A 21,800-nucleotide genomic window follows, 5' to 3' on the forward strand; every position below is an offset into this window, starting at 1 on the left:
GCACTAATAACTATGCGGTTGGTGTAGAGGGACCGAATGAGAATCTGGTACCTAACTTTGGAAATTTGAGCCACTGGAGTGGAGCTAGGAAGCAGGCCTTCCTCACATCCTCTTAGATGCCCAGGCTCCCAGCCAAAGATTTAGGACTTCGAGATGAAATCTAAGTTTATGTGTGGCAGTGAAACATCTAATGAACCTCTAAGCTCACTGTAGTTGTGGGCTTAATTGATTAGACTGGCGATAATTATTTAGCTTTTAGGAAAGGTGCTTAAGAAGGAGCTGGAATTTCGAATGGAGTTAGAAATGTAAAGTGTTCAATGAAGCTGTTAAATGGGATCATAGTCCCCTTAACAGTAAATGATGAAAGGTGGTAGACTTATAATTTTTAATGGAATAATAAGTCTATACACTAAACTGAAAAGCTTAGGGAAGCGCCCCCAGACCTTCCCCATTCTGCTGTACCCATGGCAGAGCTGTGAAGACTCGGGGCTTGTCACAGGACACCCTTGTCCCCACTCACAGCAGAAGGACCCATTTTCCCCACCTCCCACGATGCCCTGCCCTTCACCTTTCAGTGATGGAATGAATTTTAACTCCCGATCAGGCATCTTCATAGCCTAATGAATATATAGGTATGCATGAGGTGGCCAAATAAGTTAGTGCCCAAAGCACGACATATATAAAAGGTGGCACCACTAATTACCCTGGAGCGATAGACTTAACCCGGAACTGTCCCGGGAAAACCAGGACAAGATTCCCTATAGGTATAAATGTGTACTTTGTAAATATACCAGGGGAAGAAAGTGAAGAAATCAGCTTTCATTGTAAGACAGCGTCAAGTACCAACCAAATTTTAGATCCTTTACTGTTTTAGTGAGAAAGCACTAAAACCCTTATCTTATTAGATGGCTTTATTTTAAAGTCTGTGGTCTTTTATTTTCCCGCAACTGCATACACACAAAGGCATGCCGTGTCTTCCCGGGTATCTTTTATTTTTTTCTCCATACACCATCCAATACCATGCACATGGCCTGCTGAACATGTGGCATGCTTTTCATCCAAACACAAAAGATTTTTGGCCGCTAGTCAAATTCGCATTCTCCCACGTGATGGGAAATCAGGGTAACAGACACTTTGGCCCAGTACCATCCCAGGGACTCGGCATCCTTTGCAAGCCAGGTAACAGTGTTTCCATCTGGCTCAGAAACCCCACCAGAGTTTGTGCATACAGCTCACTTCATTACAGCCGAGTGCTTGGTCCCAACGCAGCACCCCGGGGATTTATTTCGGTTCTGGCCTTGATGGCAGGGTTGTTTATTTGGTGAGAAGCGGGAAAGTTCCTTTGCCACTAGGGTTTTGTCTTTGGGGGCTAAGAAAAAACTACAAGTGACCCCGTAGTACTGGAAACAATTTCACCCTGTAGTGTGGACGAGTTTGATCTGGTAATCCCTTCCAACATCTGGCTGAGATCTAGAGAGACAGTGGAGGTGATGCAGGTGGCAGGGGTTAGAGGGTATAGTAGACCAACCCAAAAGGTGGGGTTCTGGAGAACCAGGGAGCAGCCTGAAGTTCCTTCAAAGACACACTGGCCGGGGCGCCCGAGTCAATTAAGCATCTGACTTCCGCTCAGGTCATGATCTCACGGTCTGTGAGTTCGAGCCCCGCGTCGGGCTCTGTGCTGACAGCTCAGAGCCTGGAGCCCGCTTCCGATTCTGTGTCTCCCTCTCTCTCTGCCTCTCCCCTGCTCACGCTCTGTCTCTCTCTCTCTCTTCCTCAAAAATAAATAAAGATTAAAAAAAAAAAAAAAAAGACACCCTGGCCTTCGGACAGCTCTGTCATGTGATTTTATGAGGTCACAGCTCCATTAGCCAAGAGTTCCATTGTGTAAAGGGGGGGTCTATGGGTTTCCAAAATGGTAGCCAAGAGAACAGGCAACAAAGGATAAGTGGGGGAAGCCTAGTTTCCCCCACCTCCTTTTGTATGTAATGCTTTCTCCCAATTACGGCTGTTTCAGTTAACCCAGCAACCTTGTCCTGGGAATCTGGCATCCAAAGCCTTGCTTTTGTCCCCACCAGGAAGAGGACAGAGTCCCGAGTGCCGGGCACTGAGGCTCCCACCTCTCAGCGAGCTGCTACCTGCCACCCGACACGAGTGAAAAACCAGAGCTGAATTTTCTTAGCAACCGAAGCCTCGCCCCTGCCACTGTGGAAGAGGTCCCCTGTCAAAGTCCCTCTTCTTTGAAGAAACACGACTGAGACCAGGTGAGAAGTAGCTACAGTTTAATACAAACCTGCACCAGAACACAATGTGTCGGGCTGTTTTGTTTTTGCCTCAAACAGGTGGCCAAAGCACAGGACCATGTGTCATCTTGGGGTTGACACGATCTTAGCACCATGACGTTTACAGAGGAGTGAGAAGTCACTTGGGTGCTGGAGGCTCCATCCTGACCCCAGGCTGTGCCTGCCGCCCGGGCAGCTGGAGAGGGTGGTTTGGGTTTTCGCGTGGTTCTGTGGTTTCTGGGTCAGTATCGGAAAAGCCCTCATCGCGGCATCGGCTTGACAGAGACCTACTGTGGACTCCTAGCACTACACACACGCACACGCACACGCACACACAGTAGCACAATTTTCTGGTAACTTATTCCCACAAACCTAGAGAGCAGCTAAGGCAAGAACAACAGTATTTATTCAGCAAGTACAAGACCAGTTTGAGAGCTGCATTCAGTGCAACCAGAGACCCTTTTCATTCCAACCAGGGGCAGTGGGGCTGCCGATGGAGCCGGCTGGAGCTCTGCACAGGGGCAAGGAGCGGGTGGCGGAAGCGGACCGTTCATGTGGTCCCCTGAGCCTCCTGATCTTCATCTAGAAGCTCCCGGGCGAGGGTGGGGTCTATGAAAGATCGGGGGTGGGGGTGGGGAGGGTAGATGAAGTGGAAGGCCTGCGGTGGACCACTCCAAGACGTGGTCTCCTAGAGCCACAGACCATGCATCTCTCAGGCAGAGGCACTCAGAGAAGGTAAAGCTTTCCTGGCCCAAGCAGGGACACTCTGCCCGCTGGCCACCACCACTGCTCGGCTCTTTGGCATCTTCCCAAGGCCCGCGACCCAGCAAAGGGCTGGAAGGGATAAAGATGGTGATGTGCACTGTAGCGAGGGATCAAGGTCACAGTTTCCCAGGCCCAGATCCCTACCTCCCGTCCCCGTGGGTGCCTTTGCTCCCTCTGCTCCCTGGGGTGCCGTCTCTGTCCTCTCAGCCCCTGAGTGAGTGAGGAAGATGAGCTTGAAGGGAGAAATGAGGGCGTGGGGGCAGCGCAAACCACACGGCAAGCCGCCAACACGGATCTAGTCCTGGCTCGAGCAGTGAACACGCGTTAGTCTACAAGGAAAATCTAGCTATCTGTGCAAAACAAAGCAGAACGCCTACCAAGGGAGTCAGTCTTCCGGGTGGTTGAATTCTCGGGTGGCATCTACAAGAGACGTCACCCCTCCTCCTTCCCACAGCGGGGGGAGGCAGCCACGCCCTTTGGGGTGGTCCTGGACACTTCTGGGGTCAGAAGGCCTAAACCTTCTGGGTCTCATCTGCGAAATGGGGACCACAATACACGCTCTGCCGTTGCGAGGAGCAAGCGAGCGCTCGTAGATCCAAGTGCTTTGACGACACGTAAAGCACGAAAGAAACGTGCAGGGTAGGACCGCTGGCCCGAGTCCTGGAACAAGCCTGGGGTGCGCAAAGCGATGTGGAACGTGAAATCACTTCCCCGAGGGGAAGGCAAAGCTTAAGAAGGGCAGGTGGCTGGGCTGCTTCCCAGCTCGCTCAGGGCGGATGGAGATCACCCGGCCTCTAGCGTCTCCATGGAGACCTCCCGTTGCTTCCGAGGCAGGGAGGGCTCGGCTGGAGGTGGGAGGAGAGGGAGGCCACGGGCAGGTGAAGGTGAGGTGCTGACCACGGGGCTCCACGGCACCTGTGCAGCAATGTGGGTTCTCCAGCCCCGTCCCGCTGGCCTGGCCTCCAGCCCACTCCCTCCCTGGTCCCGCTCCCCCTCTCTTAGCAGGCACGAGGCCTCTTGCCAATCACACAGGAAGAGCGGCCGGGCCTCCGTCCAGCAGGGGGAGGTTACAGGAAGCTGGCTGGGGGTGTGGGGGTGTCAGGGCTGGGAGTGACCAGAGCCAGAGATGGGAAAGGTGACTCCGCTCCCCGACGGTCCCCGGGGCACCCTCTCAGACTGTAGGGAACTATACCAAGAGGGGAGGGGATGGGAGGAGGGCCTGGGACAAGGCCTCGGCAGCCTGGAAGGCCCCAGGTTGGGAGAAGAAGGGCCTGTGAGTCCAACCCCTCACCGCCCCCTCCTTGTCTGTGCCCTAGGCTGTCTGGTTGGTGTCGAGTGCAGCATCTCTTAAGGTCCACATCTACTCCTGTTTCTATGCTATGCTAGTGACACGAAGCACCGTTATTTTTCACAGGATGCACAAACAAGTCAAACCAAACCACTGCGCAAACCAAACGTGCAAAACAAAATCATGTACACGCGCCTGGCACCAGCCCCGTGCCCCACCCAGCTAGCCCCTCCGGGCCTGTGACTCCCAGAGGGTGGGGTGGGGGTGGGGAGAGGAAGAAGCTGGCGGAGGGTGCGGAGCGCCCCAACCACACCCACACAGGGGCCAGCGTGGAGTCAGGAAAAAAACGGGACCCCCTGGGCACGGCCGGGAAGCCAACACCTGTCTGACTTGGGAAAAGCGACCGCGGGGCCTCCTCAGGGGGAGGGGGTCCTTTTCCTCTAACACACATCTGCTAAAGTGCTCCGGACAGCTGGCGGGTCAGCCAGGGGGCAGGGCACTAAAGTCTGGGCTTTCCCAAAGCCAGCGCATGGAGGCGGGTGTAAGAGGAGGGGCTGGGCCGGGCTCTATGCATTGGGCTCTGTGCATAGTGTGGGTTTCCCGGGCCCCCCAAAGCCTGCCGAGGCCAAGGCAGGAAAGGACTGCAGCGGGAGGGACACATCTCAAAGTGCCTGTTAGGGTTGGCTCGAAGCACAGTGAACCGCGTGTCAGACATGGGGAGGGCTCCCCGGGTCCCGTGGCCCCCTCAGGTGGTGTACTGCCCAGCCCAGCCTCTCCCGCCCCCTGCAGCTGCGGCCGGAGGGTGTGCGGGCTGGTGGCAGTGGTGCGTCCTCACGCGGGGGGCTGGTCAGTGCCTTTACCAAATGCCGCTTGACCTGCCTCCGGGGGGAGCGAGGATCCGAGCCGAAGCTCGCTTTGGAACATGGTCATCGATTTGAGAACCTGCAGAGAAGGAAGCAGGGGGTGAGCTCGGCTGCTCTTGCCTGAGTTATGACTGCACGGCCACCATTCCCCGGCGGAGGCCGTTCAGCCCTCTGTGGGGACGATCTGTCTGAACCCTCACAACCCCATCCGGTTTTACAGGTGAGGAAAACGAGGCTCAGGGAAGTTAAGTGACTTGCCCAGTGTTACGCAGCGTGTAACGCAGGTGGCAGAGCCTGGATTTGAACCCAGGTCTTTCTGATCGAGGGCCTCTCCGATGAACTGCTACTCTGCTACCTTCGCTGCTCCCAAACCTGCACCCCAAACCTGCACATGTGGTCTCTTGTCAGGCACACGGACCGTCAGTCAGCCCGTTAGCGCGTGTGCCTTTGTATACAAGCCTCAGTGAGTAAGACAGGGAGACGGCTGGGCCCTCCGTTGTTCTGGAAAAATCAGAGAACCACACCCCAAAGGCCCAGCATTTTGAAATCCCAAGACTCAGAAAGTGGCTTGGTGCCCTAGGGAGCGAGCGGGACATTCTTCAGCCCAGCCTGCCCAGGAGAGAGGAGACTGGGGTGGAAGGATACTTGCCGAGTTGGAGAGAGGCCTGCCCCGAGACCTGAGCGCCGAAGCCACTGGCCGCTCCGAGGGCCTCGTGGCTTCTCGTGGGCCTGGCTGCTGCAGGAAGGGCCGTGCCCAGGCAGCCGTGGGAGCCTACACCTCCTGGGATGGCAGGGCCTGACCACGACACTCGGCACCACGGACTCCCTCCTGACTCCCAGCACACGTGTCTTGTCCCTGGTGGGACTGGCAGTGGCCTTCAGGGCGGGGGCAGGGGGATAGTTATCTTGGCACTGAGATCGCCTCTGAGGATGGAGAGAGTGGTGGAGAGGACCCCTCCCCACAGACCACAAAGTCCTCAAAACCTCTAAACGGGAACCACGTGTCTTCTGCCCCCAGCACATAGGGGGACACACAGGAAGCTCGGCGGGCAGCCCCCTCCCTCGGCCTTTCCTATCATAACAGTAAACGCCACACTCTGTGTGGAAGGATATGGATCTTGGTCCTCTCACCGTTTGGGTCCCGGTGTGGCCCTTGCAGAGTGATGCCAGGCCTCCACCCGGTCCGACTCTGAAGGCCGCTCAGCGTGTTCCAGGAGACCCCGTCCTGCCCCTTTCAAGCTGGGGTCGGGGGTGGGGTCCCAGTGTCCATCAAAGCGGCCTGGAGGACCAGGCCACCTTACCGTGCTCATTCTCCACGGAGGGCTACCAGTTTTGTGGCAACGACCCCCACCTTTCGCTACTGCAGAGCACCTGGGATGTGAGTTATTGACAGTAAAGTCCCAGAACAACCCCGCCCCCCATATATTATATGTGGTATTACATATACTACAATTGCTGACAAAAAAGAAGGTGCCAGAGGGACAAACACGGGGCTGAGGCGGGGGAGGAAAGGGAACAGGGAAATACCTCTTTTAGAGGCTGGCAAGGAGCAGGGAGGGGGACAGGGAGACTGCATTGGGGTACAGTCCCATGTAGCAGAGACGGTTAAGCCTTCAGAGCTCTGATCACCCCTGGGGCACCCACTGTGTGCAGGGCCCCGAAGATGTTTCAAGGGGAAAATTTTCCTGAACTTAGAAACTGCGGGGCGAGCAGAAGACGAGCCACGGCCTCTTGGAATGACTGGTGCCCAGGGACCCGAAGGGCCCTCCCGCCCCTCCTGATATTTGTGTCTCTATGTGGGACCCAACACCCAACTGCAGACGTGGGATGGGGTGGTGGGGGGAGGGAGAAGACAAAGAGAAAAAGCCACGGAAGTCCCGCTGCCAGGGTGGGCCTGTCCTCCGGCCACCCCGCTGAGGTAGAGCCACGCATCCCAGCCGGAGCGGCCCTTGCTCTTACCAGAGAGGCTGAAGCTGGACTCGTGAAGGTCCCTCATGCCCCCGTGTCGGGTAACGGGCCGAGTAGGAGTGTCTGCGAGTGGCGTTCCCATCTCTTTTTTCCCGGGATGCACAACGATAGCTACGTCCCCCAGGTAGGGAGTACGGTCCACTCCTCTAACCTTTAAGGTCTAGCGAAGGATGGAGAAGGAGGAAATGGGAAAAGAGCACACCATCAGAGCCCAGACACCATCAGAGCCCAGATGCCATCTCCACCAGAGCCTCCTCGATGGCCGGCAGGAGGTTGGATGCTGCCACTCTTCTCAGGACCCAAATGACTGCCTGCGACAAAAGTTTCTTACGTCTTGAGCTCAGGAGTGGAGTCTTTTACCTCCCAGTGTGTGCACGTGTGTACGTGTGTGCGGGCGCCCTTGCATAGAGGGGCCCCCGCTGGCTCCCCCTCAACATTGGTGGAATCCTTTCCAAGGCGGCAGGTGGATTTCTGGGGTATTCCCCACCCACGGAGCAATGTTATCCCCTCACACGCCAGGCTTCCAAGAGGCCATGCCTTTTACTGTGATCTGACAACTTTGTGGGGAGAGAAACCAAATACAGCCGATTTGGAGAGGAGAATCCCCAGTGGCAATGTCAGTCACTTTTGTACTCACAAAGGCAGCAAAGTTAAGAGCCTATGTTTGGTATCTAGACAGCCTGGGTTCCAATCGCAGCTCTGCGACCTTATGCAAGTTACCTAATCTCTGTGCCTGTTTCCTTATTTGTAAAAATGGGCTGACCGTAGTGCCTATTAGTACTACATATAGAATTGTTAGGGGATCAAATGAATTAATACACATACAGCTCCTCGAACTGCTCTGGCTCATGGCAAGTGATGTGAAAGCACCGGGAGCTGCAATTAGGGCAGAGGTCATTTACGTGTGCTTATTCATGCTGCTGTGAGGACAAAGTGAGTTGGGGTGTGCTCAGAAAGTCTGAAGGAGCAGCGTGGATGATCTACATGCCAGGCACTCGTCCGGGGCACAACCTCCACCTCCTTGCTGCTTCCTGAAAATCTTGTTGCAACAATAGACAATGGGGGATTTCTTGAAGCATCTTCAGCCTCCGTATTCCTTTATATTCTCCAACAACAGACCTAGGGTTTAGCTCAGCCCTCAGAATGTCAAGCCTGGTCTGAACTGTTTTGGCCTCTACCAGGCTGCACGTTAGCATCCTGGCTTGGGAAGCTGGGGTTCCAGTGGTGAAAGGTGGAAACACCAGCTGAGTGAAAACGGAGTTTGTGACCTTGGCAGGTGACAGCCGCTGCCAGCCCCTTCGTTACTGGCTGTATACCACACCCTCCCAGAGAGGATTTCTTCCCTGAGACCCACGCTCTCTAGGGACTGATCACTGACAATTTTTGGAAAATGAGACTTTTTGATAGTTTTCTTTTTCTGCATGCAAGTGCTCCTTTACTTTAACAGAACTGGCTTTTTCTTGGGACCCTGACGTTGTCGTTGTAATAAATGCTTTAGATAAAGAGACTCTGGGTTGAATTGATACCAATCCTGGAAACTGGGGCTCCTCCATGGTGGCTGACCCGAGGGGAGCGGTGTGTTGTGAATTGGGATCTATCTCACTTTTTTATGAGGCTGCCTTTTAGAAGGGCTTGAAATACTCTCTCCGCTCTCTTTTGACCCAATTTCCTGAATACCAAATGCCTTTTTTTTTTTTTTTTTTGGAAAGACCGCAGAACCATCATTCTTTTTGTTTCATACTGAAATATAATTCACATGCCATAAAACTTGCCATTCGAAAGTGCACAATTCAGTGGTGTTGAGCGCATTCCCAACTTTGGGCCACCGCTGTCTAATTCCCAAACATTTTCATCGCCCCCAAAAAGCAATCCCACACCCGTCTGCAGTCACTCCTGTTCCCCACCCCCCGGCCTTAACTAACCACTAATGGATCTTCTGTCTATGGACATTACGGACACTTCACATAAATGGCATCTTAAGCTATGTGGTATTTTGTGACGAGATTCTTTCACTTGGCATAATGCTCTTAAGGTTCACGTGTGTTGAATGCAGCATCTACGAGGACTCCATTTCCTTCTCGGGCCAAATAATATTTTACTGAATGGCTATACTTCATTATGTTTATCCATTCAACAGTTGATGGACATTGGAGGTGTTTCCACTTCTCGGCCTCTATGTTATCCATTCAACAGTTGATGGACATTGGAGGTGTTTCCATTTCTCGGCCTCTATGAGCGATGCTGTTATGGACGTGTACGAGCTTTTGTGTAGACACCTATTTTTACTTCCTTGAGGATTCTCGCAAGAGGAGAAATGCTGGCTTCTCTGGTAACTCTAACATCTAACTTTTGGGGACGTGCCAAACTGTTTTCCAAAGCGGCTGCACCATTTGACATTCCTTCCAGCAACGAACAAGGGTTCCCCTTTCTCCACATCCCAACCGACACTTGTTTTCCAGTTTCCTTTTTAAAATGACAGCCACCCTCGGTCAGACATTGTGCTGTATGAACGAATCACTCTCACTGCTCTTGCCAGCGCTCCCTCCAGAGGCTGGCTGAGGCCTTGTGCTGCGGGTTCACATCTGAGGAGCTTTCTGGAGATAGATGGCACCATTCGCCTCCTGAGAGACCCTGAGAGACCCTGAGTTTGCTTTTGGATTGAATGCGGTGATAACTGAAATCATGGGTTTTTTTTTTTTTTTTTTTCAGGGAACCCAAGTTTGCTCCCTCACAGCAGATTTGGCTTTGGATTTCTTCCTTTGTTGGCCTTTGGGAGAGAAGGGTGTTTAGTCATTCTGAGAACTCTGGGCCCTCACGCGTGGAAAGCCGAAAGAATTGATCTTCTGGTGTTAACATGGCCTGCTTACTTTTAGGCTTTAGATGAACTGCTTTTCTTTTAAAAAAAAAAATTTTTTTTTTTAACATTTATTTATTTTTGAGACAGAGAGAGACAGAGCATGAACAGGGGAGGGTCAGAGAGAGGGAGACACAGAATCTGAAACAGGCTCCAGGCTCTGAGCTGTCAGCACAGAGCCCGACGCGGGGCTCGAACTCACGGGCCGTGAGATCATGACCTGAGCCGAAGTCGGACGCTTAACCGACCAAGCCACCCAGGCGCCCCAGATGACTGCTTTTCAAGTATCAGTTTTACGTGCTGTTACTTCAAGACTGGGAAGGAACCGAGCAATGGCAGTACCTCAAAGGCCCCTGAGCCTGCGAATCGAGAGGAACTCAGGTGTCACAGACATGCTCATGTTTCGCTCTTGTGCCTTCGGGAGCCCAGAACTCCCCGTTTGCCTGATCACTTAAAATGCTATGTGATAGTCAAAGATGGGGAATGGAAAGCAGCACTATCCGACTCTGGCGTTCCCTCTGTCCCGTCACACCACACCCCTCTCAGCCCAGGAGAGCTGGACCACAGTTTAGGAAAGAATACTGTAGTTTTTGTGAATGAACTTGTACAGAGGGGCTCTACTGAGGACCACACTCAGGGTGAAGCGAAGTCTTGGTTAGAGGCCCGGAGAGTGAAGGAAAGCCTACCTGCCCCCTGCTCCTCCTCCCACCCCACCCCCCGTCCTGGTAGAGCTTTCCTTCTAGGGCTGGGGCCTCATAGGCCACCTGAGCAGTGGACAGAGAACAGCTGGAAGGACACAGGCTGAAGCGGCTGCTCCCCCGAAAGCCTTTGGGCGGTTCAAGGAAGGAACAAGAATGGGAACAAGGAGGGGAGGTCCGAGGCACTGGGCAAAGAAGCTTGGCTTTTGCATAAAGGACTTGAGAATCGCGATGCTAAGAAAGTTTGGCTGAAGAGGAGAGGTCATGCGACCGTCTCGTGGCAAAGTGCGCTAAGCCACAGGCAGCTCTTAAAAGGCCTATTCCGAAGATATTATTGAGCAGATTTCTAGAGCTCAGTAATAATGGCAGCTGAGTCTGTTTTCAGTCAAGGTGCTTTACAGCTCTGGTCCCTGCTACAGGTCAGAGCTGATGATGAGTGGAGAGCATGGGGCCTGGGAATGGGAAGAAGTTGATGCTGGTCTGGGACAGTGACCACAATATGGGTGGGGGGTGGAGAGGTCACCTGGAAGGGGCCAGAAAAGGCCTCCCCACCAGCTGCTACTTAGGGCCTCAGCTAAAAAACACACAGACCATTTTCCTGGGTCTCACCTCTGGCACAGACAAGCAGCTGACCGACAAGGCCAGACTGGGCAGTTTACAAGAAAATTTCTCTGCTACTACCTTCAGAACATATAGCAGGCACCTGCTGTGTACAGAGGACTAGAATGGCAAAAGGAATAGAACAAGAGAACAAGAGAAGTTGGGTAAGGAAATTAAAAAAAAAAAAAAAAAAAAAGAAAGGATCAACGTTTCTTAAGTGCGCCATGATTACAACCATGAGCCTAGGCAGGAGTGCGGCTGGACCAGTGAGGCTGGGGCTCCTGGGCCCTCAGGCGTGACAGAAGAACATCCACCCTTTCTGGACAGGAGCCTTCTGAAGTCACAATAATATTGCTTTATGCCCGAGGAAGGGGAGGAGAAACCACGATGAGAACCACGTGCTTTCAGCTGTCAATGTGTTAGATCTGTTCTTTTCCGAGGCTCTGGGACCCCTTCCTGTCCCCGCAGAGGCCACAGCTGGAGTCCCCAGCACCCGGAGTTGTCAGCAAGAACTCAGGCCAGGTTCTCCAGGGCAGCTCTCGAAGATAAGTCTGGGCAGTCAATCCCTAAGCAACGAGGCAACAGGCAGTCTTCTTTTGGGTGAATGTGTCTACTTAGAGGACAGGAACCCCTGGGGATGAGGTGAAGCCCAAAGATTTAGGGAACACCCAGTGTGCTTGTGGAATCCAAGGGCTGGGTAGGACCCCTGGGATATGAAGTATTCTAGACTCGGCCTGATCACATCAGGGTTGGGGGGCGTCCAGACCCAGAAAATCCTACCAACCTCACTCCGGTCACAAGGGAGGGGGAGGCTTCAGGGAAAGAACAAGTCCAGGGCAAATATGGTAACCCAGGCCGAGCCGGGAGTCCCATCTGAGGGTTGGTGAGAATCCTCCCAGAGACTAGATGTGGGGGACATCTGCGAGCATCCTGTAGTATTTCCTTAGCTCTAGGGGGATTTAGGGACTGTTCCCAATACATTTTTACTCTGTTATAGGTACTCCCTTTCTGCTATTTTGGTTGTCCCCAAAGTGACCATTCTAGGCGATAAGGTTCAGTGGGAAAATGGAATGAGAACATCTTTGAGGTTTAAAACAGTCATTATAGAATTTCCCCAACGGGGGGCTTTAACCTCTTCGTATACACCTTCTTCCCCTTCCCTCCTCTTACCTTTTCTCTCTGGACCAGCTTCTTGTAGACAGTGTCTGGGAAGGACCTCAGGGGATAGAACTTGCCAGTGCCCTCAGCGCACATGAAGACACCGTTCTCATACACGACTCGTCCCCGGCTGATGGTGACCAGCGGTACGCCGTGGCAGCGCATGTTCTCGTACAGGTTGAAGTCTCCTCCCTGCACCTGGGTGCTGGCTGAGATGGTCCTGGTGGAGAGGCAGGGGTGGGAGAGAAAGCTCTGAGAAGAGGTGACGATGTCACAGCTCAGCAGGACGAATCAATGGTCAGTGGGAGGGGGTGATGCTCAGTGACAAGGAATAATAATAGTCCCCAAAAGCTGTCTGCTGCAGACCGAATCCCATCACCCCCCCCCAAATGTATATACTGAAGTCCTCACCCCCAGCCTCTGAATGTGCCTGCATTTAGAGACAGGGCTTTTAGAGAGCTAATTAAAGTAAAATGAGATCATACGAGTGGATGATCCACTAATCCAATCTGACTGGTGTCTTTATAAGAGGAGGAAATTCGGACCCCAGGCATGCACACCCATACAGGAGAGACCAGGTGAGGACGGAGGCGTAAGACAGCCATTTACAACCCACGGAGAGAGGCCTCAGATGACACCAAACCCGCTGACACCTTGATCTTGGACTCCCAGCCTCCAGAACTGGGGGAACATACGTTTCTGGTGCGTCTAAGCCACCAGTCTGTGGTAGGGCTGGAGCAGCCCTAGGAAATGGATCAACTGAGCCAAACTCTAGCGAGTTTTCTGCCAACAGTGATCATGAACACCCACACCTCTGCAGCAACAGGGACCAGCCCCAGGCTTCAGGAGGCAGAACATGGCTTCTCGAATGCTCTAATGGAGAAGACAGCATGGGTATCCCGGCCTTGGGGTGGGTGGCGGTGCACCAAAGAAGGCGAACCTTCTTTCCAATTCAACTTTTTATTTTCAAAATTCCATTAAATTTTTGCTTATCTTCTTTACTTCTAGCCTGTACACCGAGAAAAGTACCTGGCCACCAGTTAGCACTTAACAAAAATCTGCTGAGCGATTAATGAAATTTAATCGGAAAGAGCGGTTTCCATCTCCCCTGCCCAAATCTCTTAGTAAAACCAGGCTCTGTAGCCCGTGGCCTGGTAACCCCCTTCATTCGTTCACTCAACTCGCTGTGGGTGTCAAGCTCTGTGCACTCCAGAGTACCCAACACCCTCAGTGAGGGGAGCAGGGGGCTGGCGGAGGAGCCCGGAGCGTCAGGACATCTGTCTGGTTCAAGGGCGTGTTAGCTATGTGATGCGGGGAGCCCCTCTACTCTCTGGGTCTTCGTTTCTTCGATAGGAAAATGGAAATAAGAATGCCAGCATGAGTGCTTCCTGGGGCCGCGTGAAAACCAAACGAGATCCCTGCCGTGAAGCCCCCTGATGTGAAGCCGCTCAGCATCACTGTAAGGCGCTATGCGCATGGTGATACCCTGCAGCCGGTCTGAGCCTGTCTTGTTCACTGCCGCATTCCTAGTGCCCAGACTACGGCAGGCCCTCAAATACTTGTCGAACCGAACACACCACAGGGTCACACTTCGCTACGCTAGATGCAGCGCAGAGACGATAAGCTGGTGGAGTTTTGCAACGCGAGCGCCTTAAAACCCCAAGTCCCTCTAGCCCCGGCGACTAGCAGCAGGTTTTACTTTGTGGCTTCCGGATCCCACACCACCACGTCGGCATCGGCCCCAGGGATGATGCGGCCCTTGCGGGGATACAGGTTGAGAATCTTCGCCGCGTTGGAACTGGTAACAGCCACAAAACGGTTCTCGTCCATCTTTCCTCCAACCTGAAACATTGCAACAGTGCCACGTCACCCAAACCCTGCGCGTGCCTCAAAGCCACGGCCACCCTTGACTCGGGCCTGCGGTCTTTTAGTTGGTCACGACAACGGTGCCGAGAAGGACGATGATGTGAGCACCGTCTCAGCTGAGCCAACCTGCTGGCCGGGTTCCCGGCCATCGCCTCAATCCTTCCTCCGGCAACAGTGGTGAGTGGGCTCTTCGCCAAAGGCCACCCACCTGGTGGAAACCTACCTCCTGTTTGTACAACCGGCTCTACCCATGTGTCTACTAGGGATGGGTCGGGAGCCTTCCTTCGTCCACAAAGGGACACAGATTTCTGGGCTCTTGAAAAACATCTTACTGCCTCACCCACCAGTGAGAGCACCGTGGACTCCCTTCAAGGGGGATTCCACAGCCACTCATGGGCCTCTCTGAGCGGCTGGCTTACTCTTGAGGACTTCAAATCTCCTTAGGCTCGGATTTGCTGCAGCTAATCTGTGATAGGTCAGGACCAAAAATACTTATTCTTCGTGGGGAGAACAGGTGGTATTCAAATGAAGTCCTAGTCCCTGTTTTTCTCAAAAAGCAACTGGCCAAAATATGTAAAGAGCCTTCAAAAAGGTTCATTCCCTTTGGCCCAGAAATCTGCTTCTAGGAATCTGTCCTAAGGAAATAATTAGAAACGCTCACACGTATATACTTCCGAACAAAGAAGCTCTCTGCAACATTATTTGTAAGTGCACAACTCTGGAACAGCTAAAAGCTCCAAACTCACGGAAAGATTAACTGAAATGTGCTACTTCCACCGGAGGAAATACTATTTAGCTACTAAAAAGCTGCTATCGGGGCACCTGGGTGGCTCGGTCGGTTAAGCGTCCGACTTCGGCTCAGGTCATGATCTCACGGTCTGTGAGTTCGAGCCCCGCGTCAGGCTCTGTGCTGACAGCTCAGAGCCTGGAGCCTGTTTCAGATTCTGTGTCTCCCTGTCTCTCTGCCCTTCCCCTGTTCACGCTCTGTCTCTCTCTGTCTCAAAAATAAATAAACGTTAAAAAAAAAAAAAAAAAAAAAAAAAAAAAAAAAAAAAGATGCTATCAGGGCACCGGGGTGGCTCAGCGGGTTGAACGTCCGACTTTGGTTCAGGTCATGATCTCAAAGTTCGTGAGTTTGAGCCCCCTGTGGGCTCTGTGCTGTGAGTGCAGAGCCCGCTTCGGATCCTCTCTCTCCTTCTCTCTCTGCCCCTCCCCTGCTCACGCTCTCTCTCAAAAATAAATAAACATTAAAAAAAAAGAGAGAGATGCTTTTAAAGAATGTTCACTGATATAGAAAGACACTCAAGATACGCTGTTATGTGAAAAAAAAAAGATGAACCCCGTTATTACAATAACATCCAGAACATACACAGAACAGAAAGAAAGAGACCAAAACATTAATACTTTCACTTCTCGGTATGGAATTAGGGGGATCTTTTTTCCTCACACTTTTCTGTGTTTTCCAAATTTCTATACGAAGCTGTACTACCTTTCTGGTTGGGTGAAAATACAAACTTTCTGGTTTTGTTTTTGAGTGAAACAAGGAGCCATGGCTATAGCTCTCCTAAGAGTGAAAACCCTTGTGAGGACTTGAGCAGAGGGGGGTCCCCAGAACATACCACTCCTCTCTCCCAGATGACGCTCATGCGGTCCTGGACACCACTCACTCCATGCGGGATCTTGGTGAAGTCCTCCTTGCCCATAGCTTTCTGCTTCGTGGTGAAAGGCCGGTGATCTGATGCCACAATGTTCAGAGTATCACTGGATAAAGAGAAAGATGGGCCAGTGAGGGAGGGAGGCCAGGGTCCCGGAGGGTGGGGACGGGTGCAGGGAAAAAGCCTTCCCTTCGGATCCAGGCAAAGCTGACCTCTAACAAGTTACTTCATTTGTGTGAACCTCAGTTTACTCATCTGTAGAATGGGTTTGTGGGCTGAGGGTTGACACTGGCTGTCAGTGTCACAGGAGACATTGATGGGAGACTTTGGGGCATCAACTTTTAAGATTAAGGCAGCAGGCAGAGAAAAATTCAACTCCTAGTTTTGCTAACCTGAGGTGGTTTTACTGTCAGAGGTTCAGATGCCAAGCTCTTGTTGTCTTCTCCCTCAACCCCTATCAGTCCCTCCTGGTGACAGGCATGTGCTTGGACATTTACAAGTTCAATGTTAAGTATTGCTAAATAACTTGCGGCCATAGCCTTTCTTGGATGTGGGGACTCTGACGGCGCAGAAGAGGAAAGGAGGGACAAGACAGAAGAGATGTTTGCCTTAATAAACCAGCGATGCTATGCAAGCCAACCGGTTCATCACCCCCGCCCTCTATGACCATTGTCCTCGGAAGGTTACTGAGGCCGACCTCCGTGCGAGGTTGTGGGCGGCTAAGGCATGGTGGGGCTCTCCGGGGGTTCCGGCCTCGCTAGGATTCAGGGCAGAGACTTAGTAGGACGGTGCGACAGTACACGAGGCAGCAGACCCTCTACCAAATGAGGGCGGCAGATAGCTGGCCCATGTGCAGAGATCTCTGTAGGCCGAGGGCTCAGAGGTGGTGAGGGGCAGAGGGGGAAGGATGCCCACATCGCCCAGGCCAGGGCAACCTCATGAGGAAACACCATTGGAGGGCAGGGAGGGTCCTGGCTGGAGCATGGGGGTCGTGTGGGAGAGGGGGACAACTGCTGGGACCACACAGCGGGGGCCCTGAGAATCTAATTTCTTTGTAGGAGGCACCAAAGCCTGTGAATGCCTGTGGGCCATCTAAGCTGCCCACATCAGACTTGGTGATGAGACATCTCCTTTTTTAAAATTTTTTTTAAGTTTATTTATTTTGAGAAAGAGAGAGAGAGAGAGACAGAGAATCCCAAGCAGGCTCCACACTGTTAGCACAGAGCCTGACGCAGGGCTCAAACTCAGGAACCATGAGATCATGATCTGAGCCAAAACCAAGAACCAGATACCCAACCTACTGAGGCACCCAGGCGCCCCAGTGACGAGGCATATTCTTAAGGCTCTCAGACAATTCAGGGTCAGGCTGCATATTGGGCTGTCTCCACTGGGGGCCTGGCAGGGTTCATCAGTCACAACTGTTGCCAAATGACTGACTTCCTTGGCCAAATCCACAGTGAGATGACTTAGCCCTTCCTGTGGCATGGGCTGTGTCTCCCTTCGCCAAACACGCTGCTCTGGGCCTTCTCAGAGATTGCAGGGGACACTCTCCACAGAGCAGGGGGTTTGTTCTAGGGCGCCCCAGTGCTGCCCACATTCCCCGGGCCTGCAGAACCCATCAGAGTTTCACCTTCTCCTCAGGGGTCCTCCAGACCCCCAGGCAGGGCTCAGATCAGAAGAGGTGCCCGTCAGAATCACTGGCTCAGGGTCAGGGACCTCAACTCCCATTCTTGAACCAAGTCCTACTGAGCAACCACCTTTCAAAAAAGGCTCCTACACAAGTAGGTGCCCCTCGGGGAGTGTGGTCACTTTCCAGAAGGGCTTCTGAGGTCTCCTAGTGCTGCCCAGAATCTAGGAAATTCGACACCCACATCCATACCCTTTAAAGTTTAGAACATGACTATCTTTAAGTAGTTGAAGAAATTTTTTTTAATGTTTATTTATTTTGAGAGAGAGAGACAGGGCGCAAATGGGGGAGGGGCAAGAGAGAGGGAGACACAGAATCCGAAGCAGGCTCCAGGCTCTGAGCTGTCTGCGCAGACAGCAACGTGGGGCTCGAACTCACGAACCGGGAAATCATAACCTGAGCCGAAGTCAGACGCTCAACCGACTAAGCCACCCAGGCGCCCCTCAAGTCCTTTAAAATTTTACATATTCAAATGAAGAGAACTTCTGGCCCCTTTCAGAAATGAAATTTTGCACAGAGAACAACCTGGTGGTTGCCAGAGGCGGGGGGTGGCTGGGAGACTGGGCAAAATGGGTGAAGGAAAGGGGGAGGTACAGGCTTTCAGTTATGGAACGAGTAAGTCACAGCCACGAAAGGCACAACGTAGGGCATACAGTCCATGGTATTGTGACAGCGTCGCAGGGTGACAGAAGGTAGCCACACTTGTGAGCACAGCATAACACAGAGAGTGCCAAGTTGCTGCTGTACTCGCGTGTAGCACGTCACATCGTGTGTCAACCACGTGTCAGTAAAAGAATAAAAAAAAAAAGGAGGAAGAAATTAGATTTGATTTTAGGGGTTTTATTTTTAAGTCGTCTCGACCCTCAACACGGGGCTGGAACTCACACCCCCAAGGTCAAGAGTTGCGTGCTCTCCCGATGGAGCCAGCCCGGTGCCCCAAGAAATCGGATTTATTATCTGTCTATCTATCTATTTATTTATTTATGTCAACACCAAAATTTTAATTAATTAATTAATTTTTAATTGAAATTTTAGTTAGTGACATTAGATTTTAAATAAAGGATAAATCCTTACACCCATAGACGGTGCTTTCCCCCCTGATACGGAAGAAGTCATATGCTAACGTGGGTCGTAACAAAGCAGCGCACGTTTTCTTATAAGAATATGGTAATTGGTGCCTGGGTTTCTGTCAAGCATTTTGTAGGATATCAATTATCACCAACAAGGTGTCCTAAAAACGAAACGACAGTACCACAAATTCCTATACACAACAAAAATGTTCAAACGCTGCTCCAAATTCCGTAAAATTACACACTTTTACAATATGCACCGATCTTCAAAAGGGATTCAAACTCTTCTCAGGACAGTTAGCATGAAACTGCAATTCGACTGAAGCGAATAAATGTATTTAAGTTACCTTAAAAATAGGCTAGATATAAAACCTTAAATGATTCCATTAACAGCACTATTTTCCCCTGCCTATTTGAATGTGTTGGGGCCACTGTCATCTGGGTAGGTTGGGGCAGTTGCCGCCTATTTGTTCTTCCAGCAAATATGCCTGTGGCAAGCAGAGGTACTTCAAAAGATTTTTTTGACCTTGGCACTGAGCCCAAATTACTACAGTGGGCTCCTGGTTCTTGTCTGTTTTGTTTGTGTTGATAAAGATGGAAAAGAGGCTGGCTGGCATTTCCCTGTGAAAAGCATTTTTAAAAATTATTTCCTTATTTATTTTTAATATATATATTTAAAGTTTACTTATTTATCTTAGAGAACAAGCCAGGGAGGGGCAGAGAGAGGATCCTAAGCAGGCTCCCGCAGGTCAGCGCAGAGCCTGAGGGCGGGGGCGGGGGGGGGGGGGGTTCGAACTCAGAAACTATGAGATCATGACATGAGCTGAAATCAAGAGTCAGACGCTTAACCAGCTGAGCCACCCAGGTGCCCTCTGCAGTGAAAAGCATTTTTAAGTCAGAGCTGATCTGGCATTTCTCCTCTCTCGTACTCCCTAATTAAAAAAAAAAAAAAAAAAAAATTTTTAATGTTTTATTTATTTTTGAGACAGAGAATGAACAGGGGAGGGTCAGAGAGAGGGAGACACAGAATCTGAAACAGGCTCCAGGCTCTGAGCTGTCAGCACAGAGCCCGACGCGGGGCTTGAACTCACGGACCGAGAGATCATGACCTGAGCTGAAGTCGGCCGCTTAACCGACTGAGCCACCCAGGCGCCCCATCGTACACCCTAATTTATCTAAATGTGTAAGGGGTGCTGCTGCTCAGGATCACAGCAATATTGTGGGACAGAAAGCAGGTGCTGCACTGGGCCACGCATATACTGGCCCTCCGGGGCCACCTGCGCCCCGAGACCTTACTGACTGCACCCTATACTCCTCTTTCAGGTGTTAACACAGCAGGATGCTGAGTGGGAATTTGCCAATTGTCGGCGACCAAGAGGGAACATTAAGGACCTGGATAAAATAAGTGCCCCTTTTTCTCAAGACAGCCATCTTCAGTCGGGGCTGGCTACTTCCCTCAATCATCCTCACCATCACCCTCGAAGAGAAGAGGGCTGTCACCTCCCCCCAGGTATATAAAAGCCTACGACAGGGAGGGAGACTGAGGTATCTCAGGATGGAGAGTCCTGTAGTCTCTTCCTCTTCCTTCTTTTCGTGTTTGAGTGCGGTTTCCCTACCCTCTCTCCTAGCAGTCTCCTCCATAGTCAAGGAGGGGACATTGCAACAGGTTCACCCACGGAAAACAGAGGTGATGGCTGTGGGCTTCTTGCTTGGGAGGGGGCCGGTGGATGCGCCCTGAGCCTCTAGGAGAGGAGAGCCAGTGGGATGGGGACAGACTGCCCTCCCACCGTCGAGAGTGGCAAAGCTGTGTGAGCTTTCTCTGGGCCCCAGACACTGTAGAAGGTGGTCAGGCTGGAGCTGCCTTCCAGGGTCCTTGTTCACAGGGACACCACTAGTTCTAGAAGCAAGGAAGGTGTAGGTGGAAGAGGTTGGGCTGGAATCCATCTTCCATATCAGGGGATTGTATGAGGGCTGCACAAGAGAGCCCACAAGGGCATGTGTCCTACATAAGGAGGGCCCCAAAGGCCAGTCACGTTGAGTCTGAGAAGCAGGAGTATAGACTGGTGCTTGGGTATGGAGAAGAATCCCCCTACTCAGGGACTGGGCACAGGGAAGGGAGGAGACTGACATTTAAACTAGACTAGACTTGGGGCGCCTGGGTGGCTTAGCCGGTTAAGTGTCTGACTTCAGCTCAGGTCATGATCTTATGGTTTGTGAGTTCCAGCCCCGTATCGGGCTCTCTGCTGTCAGTGTGGAGCTGGCCTTGGATCCTCTGTCCCTCTCTCTCTATCTGCCCTTCCCCAGCTCTCTCTTTCTCTCAAAAATAAATAAACATTTTAAGAAAAAAAAAATAAACTAGACTTTAATAACCGAGAGGGAGAGAAAACAATGGATTCTATGCAAAATGTCACTAAAGGAAAGAAAGAAGCTGCAAGCAGTTTGGGACAAAACAAAATCTTTTCATCTTTGTGTCCCACTGAATTCAGACTATTCGTTAAAACTTTTCCTTTAGATTTGGATCATATGGGAAAAAATCGTGTTAGAACAAGAGGAGCTGGAGAAAAGGAGATCTGGAGGGGAAGAATGAGGGGGAAAGAGGAAGAGAGGGCAGAAGGAAAGGAAAAAGGGGAGAGAAAGGGGAAACCACATGCGAAACAACGAGGAGGGGGAGGTAAAGAAAAAAGAGACAGAAAGGCCCACATATCTTCTAGAATAAGTCAGCAGCCACATCCTACAGCCCTGAAGTGGTCCTCAGTGTAAAAGCAATGTCCTTGGAAATTCTGAACAACCACCATTCACCGTTTCATATATGCTCTTGACTCTTAACACTGCAGAAGCTCTCGCTCCAAATCAAGTGGTCGGAGAAGCCGACAGATAATTGGGATGGCAATTAGCTGATGGGCTCTGGAGAAGGTAACAAAAGCAGAGTCATCCTACGGGCACAATGGAACCAGACCTAGGTCAGATTTGGGGCCTCTGCGACATCACCTCGAAGACGTGAACGTTCCCAGGACGGCATATATTATGAGTTAAGGATGTGCTACGGGGC

General features: G+C 51.8%; 1 protein-coding gene across 1 annotated transcript in view; it reads right to left on the reverse strand.

Annotated features, from left to right (window-relative positions):
* Positions 1 to 5,188: 5,188 nt before the first annotated feature.
* DPYSL5 (dihydropyrimidinase like 5) overlaps positions 5,189 to 21,800 on the reverse strand; it is a 53,663-nt gene continuing 37,051 nt past the window's right edge. Inside the window, exons 8-12 of the mRNA XM_047069540.1 lie at positions 15,959 to 16,100; positions 14,173 to 14,315; positions 12,486 to 12,693; positions 7,155 to 7,323; positions 5,189 to 5,274 (exon numbers count right to left, since the gene is read on the reverse strand). Coding sequence (XP_046925496.1) covers positions 5,189 to 5,274; positions 7,155 to 7,323; positions 12,486 to 12,693; positions 14,173 to 14,315; positions 15,959 to 16,100 — 748 coding nt within the window. The remainder of the gene's footprint in view (positions 5,275 to 7,154; positions 7,324 to 12,485; positions 12,694 to 14,172; positions 14,316 to 15,958; positions 16,101 to 21,800) is intronic.

Source organism: Lynx rufus, unplaced genomic scaffold (assembly GCF_022079265.1).
Source record: "Lynx rufus isolate CCGP_SWC_20201006 ecotype Redwood Valley unplaced genomic scaffold, mLynRuf1.p SCAF_8, whole genome shotgun sequence".
In the NCBI taxonomy this organism is placed as follows: domain Eukaryota; kingdom Metazoa; phylum Chordata; class Mammalia; order Carnivora; family Felidae; genus Lynx; species Lynx rufus.